Source organism: Schistocerca nitens, chromosome 1, assembly GCF_023898315.1.
Source record: "Schistocerca nitens isolate TAMUIC-IGC-003100 chromosome 1, iqSchNite1.1, whole genome shotgun sequence".
NCBI lineage: Eukaryota > Metazoa > Arthropoda > Insecta > Orthoptera > Acrididae > Schistocerca > Schistocerca nitens.
Window position 1 is genome coordinate 170,798,672 of NC_064614.1, and position 12,709 is coordinate 170,811,380.

The 12,709-nt window shown below is 41.1% G+C and overlaps 1 protein-coding gene across 2 annotated transcripts in view; it reads right to left on the reverse strand.

Annotated features, from left to right (window-relative positions):
* LOC126244620 (uncharacterized) overlaps positions 1 to 12,709 on the reverse strand; it is a 124,023-nt gene that overhangs the window by 24,153 nt on the left and 87,161 nt on the right. For both annotated transcript variants that reach the window (XR_007545377.1, XM_049948254.1), the window contains exon 2: positions 3,978 to 4,342. Coding sequence is in view for 1 of the 2 variants with exons in the window: in XM_049948254.1 (XP_049804211.1) it covers positions 3,978 to 4,342 (365 nt within the window). In the remaining variant the exon portion in view is untranslated. The remainder of the gene's footprint in view (positions 1 to 3,977; positions 4,343 to 12,709) is intronic.

Below are 12,709 nucleotides of genomic sequence, written 5' to 3' on the forward strand. Positions count from 1 at the left end.
AGCTTTCCACAAATGAAAATCCAGTGCATGGTCTTTGCCCGAATGATCCTGAAACTTGGTGCAAGTACAGGAGAAGTGCCAGATAGGACCACAAACATTCTTTACCTGCATCAGTAATGAATGAAATTAAACCCATACTTAGAGACCTTTGTAAAGATACCTTGTTGAAGAAATGTCTTCATGGGAAAACCCAAAATTTAAATGAATGTGTGAATTCTGTCATTTGGAACCGGTCTGTGAAAACTATATTTGTTCAGCTTACAACCTTCATATTTGGTGTTTATGATGCTATTTTATGCTTCAATTATGGAGTAATTTGGGACGTTTTGGAATTATCGGACATAAAATCTAGTGGAAATACTGCAAAATCCTTGGTGCAAATAGATACAGAAAGAATCTGTAAAGCAGATATTGCTAATTTAGAATGCACAAAAGAAGCCAGACAGAAGAGAAGAGGGACCTAGAGAAGAAAAGAAGATCAATGTTGGTGCAGGTAAATATTAGTGGTAATTCTCATCAGTAACTATACTAGAATTGCAATATTAAACTTTAAATGGATTTTTCTAAAAACTACATTTTTTTTTTTTTTTTTTTTTACTTTTAGGAACCATTATTTGATAAACTAATGGGGTTAGAAACATGAAGTTTGGTCAGTTTGTACTGCAGATGGTAATTAGTTATTATAAGTAAATTGAGAATCACCAAACAATCAGAAACTGTTTTATAATAATTAATGTACAAAAAAAGTTAAATTTTACTAGTGAAAGAATAAATTATGTTCATTTTACTTGTAAATTGAAGCATACATGTTATATAAATGCAATAAAAATTTCATTGTTTTATCACTTAGAGTTCTTTTGAAAAGTGTACCTATTCAAAGGGTAAAATGACATTGGCAGAACAGACGTACGAACACACGGGCTTCCTACGTCGTCATAGTTGGGCATGCACAGTTTTTTCTGGCAACTGCTGAAAAGAACCTATTTCTAACAGGTAGCAGGAAAACATTGCGAATGGTCGTTTGAAAGGCGTTACTTTCAAAGTAAATTTCCTTTTACACAAGATCAATTATGTTACGTGTGAGAATGTGCGACGAATTTCTTAAATCACAGAGCGTTTGACTCTCATTTAAAACTTAACACTTTGAGGACCAGTCACTCGGAAGAATTTCTAGCCCAGAAAACCAGACATGTATGTCATTATCAATGTTTTACTGGCCATTTGTGTGAGGTATCTGTTAGTATAACACGCAGGAAAAGACCAATATTGTAAGTGGAGGCTTACCTGTTCTTGTAACTTATTAATCTTTGACCAATATCATATGAGGAAGCCTAGCTTTTCTTGTACATACACCACGTATATTAATTTAAATCATTAACTTTTCCTATTTGCATGTTCGCACTACTTAAAAGTGATGTTGCTATTGGCTGACTAAATCACGTGTCCTACGCTCTGAATATGTGCTGTCATCTGCTGGCAAGATCACGTGACGTGTGCTATGATTGGCTTACAAGAAGGCATCGCAATCTCGATTTCAGTGTTTCGGAAACTAACGTGCTGTTTGTGATGGAATTCGAATTCATTCTTTCGTAATACGAAAATATGCAGCGTACATGTTGTTGCACATCAAAGACCTTTCAAAAACACATTTTTTTTATAAAGTGCTAGAAAGTTTTATGTCGATGTATAAAACCTTAATCATTCAAAAGAGTTGATAACTTTTACAGTTCCGAGGGAAAGAATTCTGTCACTTAACACGCTAAAAGTGTATTTTCACCAGGGGAAACGCTATTTTTAACTGGGAAATCCAGAAATTTTTCTTTCCTTGTCCGCATACACCTTGAATGAGATCAAACAAGATTCCTGCTGAAGTACTACTCATAGAATAAAACCTGATAAAATACTCATTTGCTGTCAAATTTTCAGAAACGACTCTGAGACGAACATAGACTTGCTCCATTTGGGACATGTCACAAATTTCATCCAATAAAATTGAAAAATATTCTGTAGTTTTCTTGCCCATAATTCCTTACGAAACTGCAGTCGCCATCCACTCAAGAATTTCATTTTGATTATTGTGGTGAGGCTATTTGTAATGATCTCTTTGTAACTAAGGTTTTGATTCTGCCACATCTTTGTATATTCCCTCAAATCCAGTGTGGGTATTTAATTCATTCTGAATTTTTTGAGTGAGTACAGCTACCTACTATACTCCACCAACCTTCCCAAGCATCTCTAGTACACTTTTATAAGGTCTGTATACAGACCTGTTAAAATCATAGCAGCAAGTTGCTGAATTTATTAGATGTCTCTTCTCATGACTACTAGGATATTAAACTCTGGAATAATACTTTTAGAACTGGTTGCCCCCTTTTAAAAAATCTAAGGCTTCTATTTGCCTTCACTTACATTCATTTTACATGATCGTCCCATTTGACATTGTTTTTTAATATCCAGCATAGTTGCACAATGTCACATGTTCAAGATGTTTAACTGCATCTATTGGGCCATTCCTCTTTGCTGTAGGCACTATCTTACATTTATCCACATTTAAAGAGAGCCGCCATTTATTGCACCAAGTGGAAGTTTTGTACAAATATTTGTGCATTTCCTCATGATCATCCATCAATGTTAATTTCCTGTATACAACAGCACTGTCAGTGAAGGGTCTTGTATTGCTGCTAACCCTCTCCGATAAATTATGTATTCAGAGAACATTAGAGGTCCTATTATGCTACCTTGGGACACATCTTCTGTTACTTTAGTTTCTGTAGAACACTTGCCATCTTTTATAAAGTACTAGGTTCTGTTATTCAAATATTCACTGACTCAGTCACATGTCCAAAGACACTGTGCCTGACCGTATTTTTGTTAGAAGTTGGCCGTGTGGTGTAGTGTCATACACTTTTAGGAAATCTAGGAAGGTGGAATCTACCTGTTTACCTGAACCTGATGTCTGCAAGAAATCGTTTAAGAATATAGCAACCTGCACAGAATAAATCCTTCACTTTGCTGCAGAGTTGGTGCTGTTTTGAAACTCCCTGGTAGATTAGAACTGTGTGCCATATGGTGTCTCGAGCCCAATACCTTGCCTTTATTGGCCAATGCTCTTGCTGACTGGGTTAGATAGGTACGTTTCACAACCTGCCCTCACAGCTTCGTTTCTGCTGGTACCTCTCTGATACTTTTCAAGCTTCACATGTGCATTAGTCCAGCAACATAGGCAGTGGCGCTTCTGTGAAGTTTTGGAAGCAGAAGACAGCTACTGACAGAAGTAAAGCTGTAACTGTCCCTCTCAAGTCATACTTAGATAGGTACTTCAATAAGAGCACTACTGGTGAAGAGCAATGCTCTGGATTCAAATCCCAGTTTGACACACAGTTTTTATCTGCTAGAAATTTCAAATGAAGCTGTGTTTCACATTACAGGTTTTTCTTGAACTGGTGCTGATTCTTTGAGAGATGCTCAGTTTCATCTATTAACATCATAATGTTTGAGACGCTTTTTAAATGACTGGCTCAAAATTAAGAGAAAAGCTCTAGAGGATATTAAAAAGACAGGTCAATTGCACCTACCAATACTGGAAGCTGGCCTCTCAATATATTCTAATGATGCTATGGTGTGTGATGTAATGATGCTATGGTGTGTGACAACATACATGCACAAACAGAAAGATAACAGAACAATGACTATATTTTGGCACCTGTAATTTTGTTTTTATTGTAAGTTGTGACTGACTGATGATCTGTAGCATAGCACGAGGTACACTGTAGTTGAAATGTGGAAATTTAATTGTGAGTTGGATAAATCCAAACATTTAATACAAAACTTGCACTGACATACTAATCTATAGTGTAACTCTAGGTCTAGCTGAGGTTGAAAGCTGAACATTCAGTCACGAGTTGCTAAGCAATATCGAAGGCTCCACAAAGACACAGTTAGTCCAGCTTTTCGAACAAAAGAGGTAATGCGAGTACCTTGCCAGCCTCATCGATCTTTGAGTCGATGGTAGTGGAGGCAGTTTTGATGGTGCTGTCGACTGTCTTTTCGGCGTCAGCCATGGTGGCATCGAAAGCGTCGACGGCCTGCTGCTTGGCAGTCTTGGTGGCAGTGGCGGCAGAGGTTGCGGCGGCGGTGGCAGCGGAGGTGGCGGTGCCGATGACTGCACTCTCCAGTTCACTCTTGGTCTGCCAAAGCAGGTCACCTGTCTTCTTGCTCTGCTCCTCAAGAAGTGCCGATGCTGCCTGCTTCTTCTCGACACCGATGCGCTCCAACTCTGACTTCTTCGATTCCACAGTCTGCTCTACTGTGGAGGTCAGCTTTGAGCCGATGTCCTTCAGTCCTGCAACACATAATGATACATCTCAATTCACCAACCGACACTTTTTCATGTATGACATGCACAGTATCTTTGGGAATGGATGGTAGAGCAGGTCAATGGATCAGCTTAACTGGAAAGTTAGTCTGAGTTCCAAATAATGCTCTCCCTCCAGAACTCTCATATGTGTCTGCAGGAAACGCACGGGGTGGTTTTTTGACGAAAGACAGCGAACACACATTGACATTTCATGTTCTGATATACGAGAGGTGTTCTGTCTTGATTTATGCTTTATTTTTTCCCATCATTCATTGTGCGCCATTTGACTGGTCATCACAGTTGCAAATATGTAGTACAGAGTGATCCAAAAGTCAGTTAACACTTGAAAATGCACTAATTCACAGAATAATGTAGGCAGAGAGGTAAAACTTTACACACATGCCTGAACTGACAAGGGGTTTTACTGGAACGAAAAATGAATGCAAAAACCAGCAAACAGATGGCGCTGAACAGCAACACGTCAGTGACGCCGCATGAGACTCAAGTATAAAATGAGCTGTAGCGAGAGAGGGAGTCATATGCACCAGCACTTTTCGTGAAGCTTTACTATCAGAATGGAAAATCAACTACTATAGCTTTATGATCCTGTTACCATAAAGAGGGCATCTGAACGGGTAAAGGTCCTGCGAAGTCAGGGGATGTCTAGACGATCAATCCCGTAGTGGGCAACCAAGCACATGTACTACTGCTGCTCAGACAGTTCAGGACAAAATGAAGACTTCGTTTCTGCATGGTGAAGTGAGCTCTCGGGAAGTCGCACATCTTATTGCCATTCCATGTACCACTGTTTGGAGAGCACTAAGGCATACCCTCCAAAGAGATCTGTACAAAATTCACCGTCATCATGAACTGTTGGCCATCAATTTTGTGACACATGGAGCATTTGTGGTGTGGGCACTTAAAAAGAAAAATGGGGAAAGATGACGATTGGTCGTCTAATATGTTGTGGACCAATGAAGTCCATTCCACACTCGGAGGGTCTGTCAACACCCACAAATGCAGAATTGGGCTACCATATGTCCTACAACTGTTGTGGAAGCCCTACTGCTTGAGGAGGCAGTCTAGGTGTGGTGTGGATTTACCACATCAGTCGTGATAGAATCTCTTCGAGAAAAAGCAGGGTGCTGCTTTTCACACTGTCTGCGTGACAGGTACAAGGTCCGCTTATACGTTACAGGAATCGCATCATCCCTAGCCTGCCTGATAAACACCTGTTGGAAGGTACGACTTTTTTGCAGGATGAGGTTCCACCCCATATTGCTACACACGTGAAAAATCTCTTGCGCACATTATTTGGCGAGGATCGTGTGCTGATCTGCCACTTCTGTCATTCTTGGCCTCCCAGGTCTCCAGACCTCAAACAGTATGACTATTAGTTGTGGGGTTACCTGAAGTCTAAAGTCTGCTGCAATAATCTGTCCTGATTATGGATGGCGAAAGACAACATCCGACAGCAACTTCTCACCATACCTACTGATATACTACAGGCACTGATGATGAGTGACGGCCTACATTTTGGACACTACTTATAAAGAGCCTTGTCTTTGCTCAAAATCAATTGTTATGCTAATTCTTTTGTGTCATATGAAGCGTCATCTGTTGGTCATTTTGTGCACTTTTTTCGGTTTCAACAAGACCCCCATGTCATTTCAAGCGCGTGTGGCAATTTTTACCTCCTACCTAGATTTTTTCGTGAGGTATTGAATTTTCAAATGTTATCAGATTTTCAGGTCACTCTGAACCTTGGTCCAACCGTAGGTGGCACGACAATCACTAGAAGTGTAATCCCTGCAGACTACAGCCCATTTTCGCAACTATTGTCACTATGTGAGCGCGCAGCATGGAGTATGAGCGTCAAGAACAGGACTGGACGACGAAGTTTCTATGGAAGGAGGGTGTCATACAAAGAAGCAGGTACGTTGGAGCTTAAATGGATTCATGAATTTTTCTTTCAAAATAGTGCATCTGATAACATAATTACTTTTGCAACTGGAAAATATGTATATTTATTAGGTATTTCGCAACTGAAACATGGCGTGTGGGAGGTTTTTTGAAAGAGTGGAATATAAAAAACAAATCATAGGTAGGAAGAGTGTGCGCCGATTTGATACTTTGGTGGGAGCTGAAAAAACTGTCCCATCTGTCACAAGGTTTCAATCCCCCAGGAAGTTTCAAGCCATAGGTTGGTGGTGTGGGCAGTCTTGTGCCACGGATGGAGGAACATCTGATCTCCAGAATCATTTAGAGCGATGTCACAAAGGCAGCCACGGATCTACGATGATTTCGAACCGGCGCACATGGAGGAACATCTGATCTCCAGAATCATTTAGAGCGATGTCACAAAGGCAGCCCCGGATCTACGAAAATTCCGAGCCGGTGCACAAACTTGATGGTGCCCCTCCTCCCCCCATCACTTGTGCGTTTGAGATATGGCGTGCCAGGCCTAAAATTAGGGTGTCCTGTGGTGCCTCTCCTACTCCCAGTCGGCCGGTCTCACATCCTACCCACCTTACAGAAAACTCAAATTAATACTGGGTGGGATTATTTGTGACCGAGAGAATACGAACTCTTCAGAAAATCTGCATTCTTTATTGCCTATAAGTTAACAAAGTTTCTCTTTAAGCGTGACATAAAATTAAATATAGGAAACATAAAACCAGTAAAGACAAGAGACAATCAAAACAGTACACATTTCTTCAATCTTTAGGTTCCATCACTTTTCTCTCTAATCTTGCCACAGCTAGACACTGCGTGCCTTCTTTTCTGCGAAAGAATCTATTAGATCATCAAGGTTCGTCAAAAACTTTGCTAAATGAAAAGTCAAAATGGTGTTGGCTAATACTGAAAAAGCTAATAATAGGAATAGTAAAAAAGACTGATGTGGTTTCCCGATTTGATTACATGTCTATTTTGTCACTGTTTGTTTTGTTTTACTTTAGGGCGCGAAAAACAACTGGGGTCATACGCGCCCAAGTCAAAGCTAAAGAACACGAACAAAGAGTGGAGTGAAACGACTATGCGTCAGTCCCAATGGACAGAATAGGAGACAGTTAAAATCAGGTACGTGGAAAAAGGGCAAAAAAAAAAAAACCATACATTAATGAAACATGCCTTTCTAATTTTGGAGCAATTGCAACACATGCCAAATAAGCGAGACTGTTTTGACACAAATGGTCATTTTTATCTACCTCACTTACATGAATAACACGACAGAAAATAATTCACGAAGTACCAATATCAAATGCCATTAGGCCTGTTACAAGTAAAAAGTTTTATGTTTGGAAATAGTTTCTCATTTCATTCATATGCTCCAGTTTCTGAAGCATGAGATCGAAAAGTAGTAGTAGTAAGAACTTTTTATATAAATTTGGAATCGTCATATTCTTCCATATAACTTGTGTGATGTCCCCGTTTTTTCTCCATCCTCGTTCTAACAACCAGTCTTGTCACCACTAATCAACCACATAAAAAAACAGCTATTGGTATGCACCCGTTGGTTATTTCGGCTCATCTCGTATAGCCCTGTACCCTTTTGTCTGCAGGTAAGTTCTTTATTCTGGCAGAGACATCACGTACACTATGCACGCATTCACAAACCAACTTATGATTCGTTCAGAAATCAACTTAAAATGTGTTCAAAAATGTTCAAAAATCAGCAGGGATGCGTTTCAAAATCACATGAATAATCGATAGATTGGATGGTAGGCGCTTTGTGAAATAAGGGTTTATTCTTCAAGAATTTGAATTTGGCGCCTCCTGAAATTGCCCCCGGGGGCAGATACTCTGGTTTGCCCCCCACCGTGATCCCGCCCTGCATAAAAATTATTACAAAGATGGAGTACGTGTCCGTAATCGTTTTCGACGGCAGCGGAAATGTTGCAGCTGTGTCAGACCAATCCATTCAGCTAAAGAAGTCATCGGTTTTGGCCGTATGCCGTGCAACGTTTCCGCCGCCATTTTTCCGGATCCGGAAAACGGCATATACATATACAAAAAGAAAACTAATTTGATACCTGTATAAGATTACGATACGTGCTGTTCTCTATTTTATGTGCCCACGGCGGCTTTTTCTCAAAGTGAAAACAGATTATCAGTGTCTTTACTGTATCAAAAAATACCTACAGCGAAACAGATATTCTGTTCACGTGGCCTGTAATCTCTACGGAATGGGCGGCACAGCTATCAAAAAATGGCTCTGAGCACTATGGGACTTAGCTGAGGTCATCAGTCCCCTAGAACTTAGAACTACTTAAACCTAACTAGCCTAAGGACATCACACACATCCATGCCCGAGGCAGGATTCGAACTGCGACCGTAGCAGTCGCGCAGTTACAGACTGAAGCGCTTAGAACCGCTCGGCCACACTGGCCGGCCACAGCTATCATGTAGGCACCAAACAGGTTTCTCTGTGTTCACTGTGATGTGTTCCAGTACCTGCAGCAACAAATGTGTAAGGAATCCTAGATAGTGGCTTGTAAAGAGTTCCATCGTTGTTTTATCCACTTTCTACAGACAGCGTGGAATTTTCACTAACCTTTGCGAAAACTGATATGCCCGTGGTTTGCAAACGATGGTTCATCTGCAGATAAAATTAATGCTAGAAATACCCCATCACTGTGGAGTTTTCGTAAACACCAGTCGGAGAAATATAAACTATTTTTTAAAACCATTGCCATGAAACTGTCGGCGGAGCGAAATTTAATAAGGACGAAATGCGTAGGAATGTAGTATTCGCAGTACACTGTGTCTAATCCCACTCGAAAATTCAAGCTACCTCGTAGTGACATGAAGATTGTGTGGTACCGCTGTTGCATTTTCTCGTCAGTCGCTGTTCTTTTTTTGTTGGCGTATTTTATTTTTCATACTTCCAGTTTTTTTATTTTTTTAATAATATTGGCAAAGTCAAATCGAGAGGAACGATTAGACACCTTTTAGCATACAGCCGTACCGCTGCTCCAACAGTTTGCCGCCCATCATCGTAATAGAGTATTGTACCGACGTTTCCGCCCGTCGTGAACATAATGCAAGTCTGAATAGCTTCACGTGCAAGTTATTTGGTCGCTAAGACAGCAGAGCACAGAGTATTTGCTTACATTTGGTATAATACGGCAGACGTTAGTGTGACTTCTTCTCCTGACCTGAGACCATTGGTTTGTGGCAGTAAAGTGAGTGTCGTAATTCGGTAACTATAAAAGGTAAATTTTTTTGCGTACGTCAGAAAATTCGCCACATTCTCCATAAAAAATAATTAAATCACCGCAACGGACAGTCGATATCCATTTAACCGCCGCTTGGTTCAAATGGCTCTGAGCACTATGGGACTAAACATCTATGGTAATCAGTCCCCTAGAACTTAGAACTACTTAAACCTAACTAACCTAAGGTCATCACACAACACCCAGTCATCACGAGGCAGAGAAAATCCCTGACCTCGCCGGGAATCGAACCCGGGAACCCGGGCGCGGGAAGCGAGAACGCTACCGCACGACCACGTAACCGCCGCTTGGCTCTATATTTATGTGCCCGGTCGCTCGCTCAAGAAATGCATGCTGTCCTGACGTTCCAGTCTTCTTCCTTCCAGATGTGTGTCTTGTGTTGATGTGTGCCCGGCCAGTGTCGATTTTCCTTCCAGGCCGAGTATTAAGCTGCAAACATGCTCTGAAGATAAAAGACGAGTACATGCCTACCGAAACGTCGCGGTATTAACGAGAACTGATGCTGCATTACACCCGATAAGATTTTACTGCACCGCATTAAATGTTGTTGTTGTTGTGGTCTTCAGTCCTGAGACTGGTTTGATGCAGCTAACTTTGCTACTCTATCCTGTGCAAGCTTCTTCATCTCCCAGTAACTACAGCAACCCACATCCTTCTTAATCTGCTTAGTGTATTCACCTCTTGGTGATTTTTACCCTCCACGCTGCCCTCCAATACTAAATTGGTGATCCCTTGATGCCTCAGAACATGTCCTAACAACCGATCCCTTCTGCTAGTCAAGTTGTGCCACAAACTCCTCCCCAATTCTATTCAACACCTTCTCGTTAGTTATGCGATCTACCCATCTAATCTTCAGCATTCTTCTCTAGCACCACATTTCGAAAGCTTCTATTCTCTTCTTGTCCAAACTATTTACCCTCCATGTGTCACTTCCATACATGGCTACACTCCATACGAATACTTTCAGAAACGACTTCCTGACACTTAAATCTATACTCGATGTTAACAAATTTCTCTTGTTCAGAAACGCTTTCCTTGCCATTGCCTGTCTACATTTATTTCTCTTCTTCAGAAACGCTTTCCTTGCCATTGCCAGTCTACATTTTATATCCTTCGACCATTATTAGTTATTTTGCTCCCCAAATAGCAAAACTCCTTTGCTACTTTAAGTGTCTCATTTCCTAATCTAATTCCCTCAGCATCATCCTATTTAATTCGACTAAATTCCATTATCCTCGTTTTGCTTTTGTTGATGATGTACATCTTATATCCTCCTTTCAAGACACTGTCCATTCCGTTCAACTGCTCTTTCAAGTCCTTTGCTGTCTCTGACAGAATTACAATGTCATCGGCGAACCTCAAAGTTTTTATTTCTTCTCCATGGATTTTAATACCTACTCCGAAGTTTTCTTTTGTTTCCTTTACTGCTTGCTCAATATACAGATTGAATAACATCGGGGAGAGGTTACAACCCTGTCTCACTCCCTTCCCAACCACTGCTTCCCTTTCATGCCCCTCGACTCTTATAACTGCCATATGGTTTCTGTACAAATTGTAAATAGCCTTTCGCTCCCTGTATTTTACCCCCGCCACCTTCAGAATTTGAAAGAGAGTATTCCAGTCAACATTGTCAAAAGCTTTCTCTAAGTCTACAAATGATATAAACGTAGGTTTGCCTTTCCTTAATCCCCGCATTGTGTAATGTAAATTTTTAGAAGGCAAGGCTAAGTGATACCATGACGATAGGAGTGGAAAGAGGAGGCGCGCATTTTCTTAATCGCTTATAGGCTGCCAAAATATCCCTTTCGGCGCTCGATAACTACCGCAAGCGATTTGAAAGTAGCCACGATCAAATAACTACTAGGACGGAGATTTCAAACGGCGCAGCCGTCCTGTGACATGGCCGCGGGACGTTATTAACCGTGGCTCCGGAAGCGATCTGGCGCCAGCTGAAATCCTTTGGGATAGCGTCACTGATGGAAATAAACTGACCGACACATCACGCGAGGTATTCGCAGAAAGCGGACTCGCGCGTTAATGATACGTCTGCCCGTCGCCCCTTTGACCTCTGACCTATCATACCACAGAACTTCACTCGTACAAGCCACTCAGCCACATTTGTTTTATCTTTATCTCCATTATTCACTCCTTTCGACGTCGGCAAGTGGTCCTAACAAAAGCCCTGGGTGCAACTGTTCTGGTAAAATGAATATACTCGTGTCTTCTTTATCGTTAGCCGTATACTACAGCACAGCCAGGGATTTCCCGAGACCAGATACGACACAATATTTTGTATGAACATCCACATAACATCGGAACAATGGTATCGCAAGGTATAATATGCTAAACTATTACCTAAGATAAATGCGTTCACTTCAAATATAAAGCAAAATAAGGAAATTTCTTGATTGCATGAACCAACTTAAGATCACGAAGAAACATAAGTAAAAAAGGACAAATATCTCAAATACAAACAAAAATACATGCCCTAACAAATGCCACACATACAGGGGTGGGCAAAAATATGGAAACACCAAAAACGCAACACATTATGATGCCTAATACTGTACAGGAGGACCGTTGGCATCCAAAACAGCTTCCAGTCGTCTCGTAATTGATAAAGACAGATCCTATACGGTTTTCAAGCGAATTTCATACCATTCTTCCTGAAAAATAGTGGCAAGTTCAGGTAACGATGATGCAGAGGGATATTGATCACACATCCTTCTCTCCAAAGTAGACAACAACGGCTCAGTAACATTGACATCTGGGTACTGTGGTGCGACAGTTCGTCTTCGAGCTTAAAAAATCACTCCTGGACGATGTACGCTGTGTGAACAGGGATCCTGTCGCCTTGGAAAACAGCATCACAGTTGTTGTTGTTGTTGTTGTGGTCTTCAGTCCATACACTGGTTTGATGCAGCTCTCCATGCTACTCTATCCTGTGCAAGCTTCTTCATCTCCCAGTACTTACTGCAACCTACATCCTTCTGAATCTGCTCAGTGTATTCATCTCTTGGTCTCCCTCTATGATTTTTACCCTCCACGCTGCCCTCCAATGCTAAATTTGTGATCCCCTGATACCTCAGAACATGTCCTACCAACCGGTCCCTTC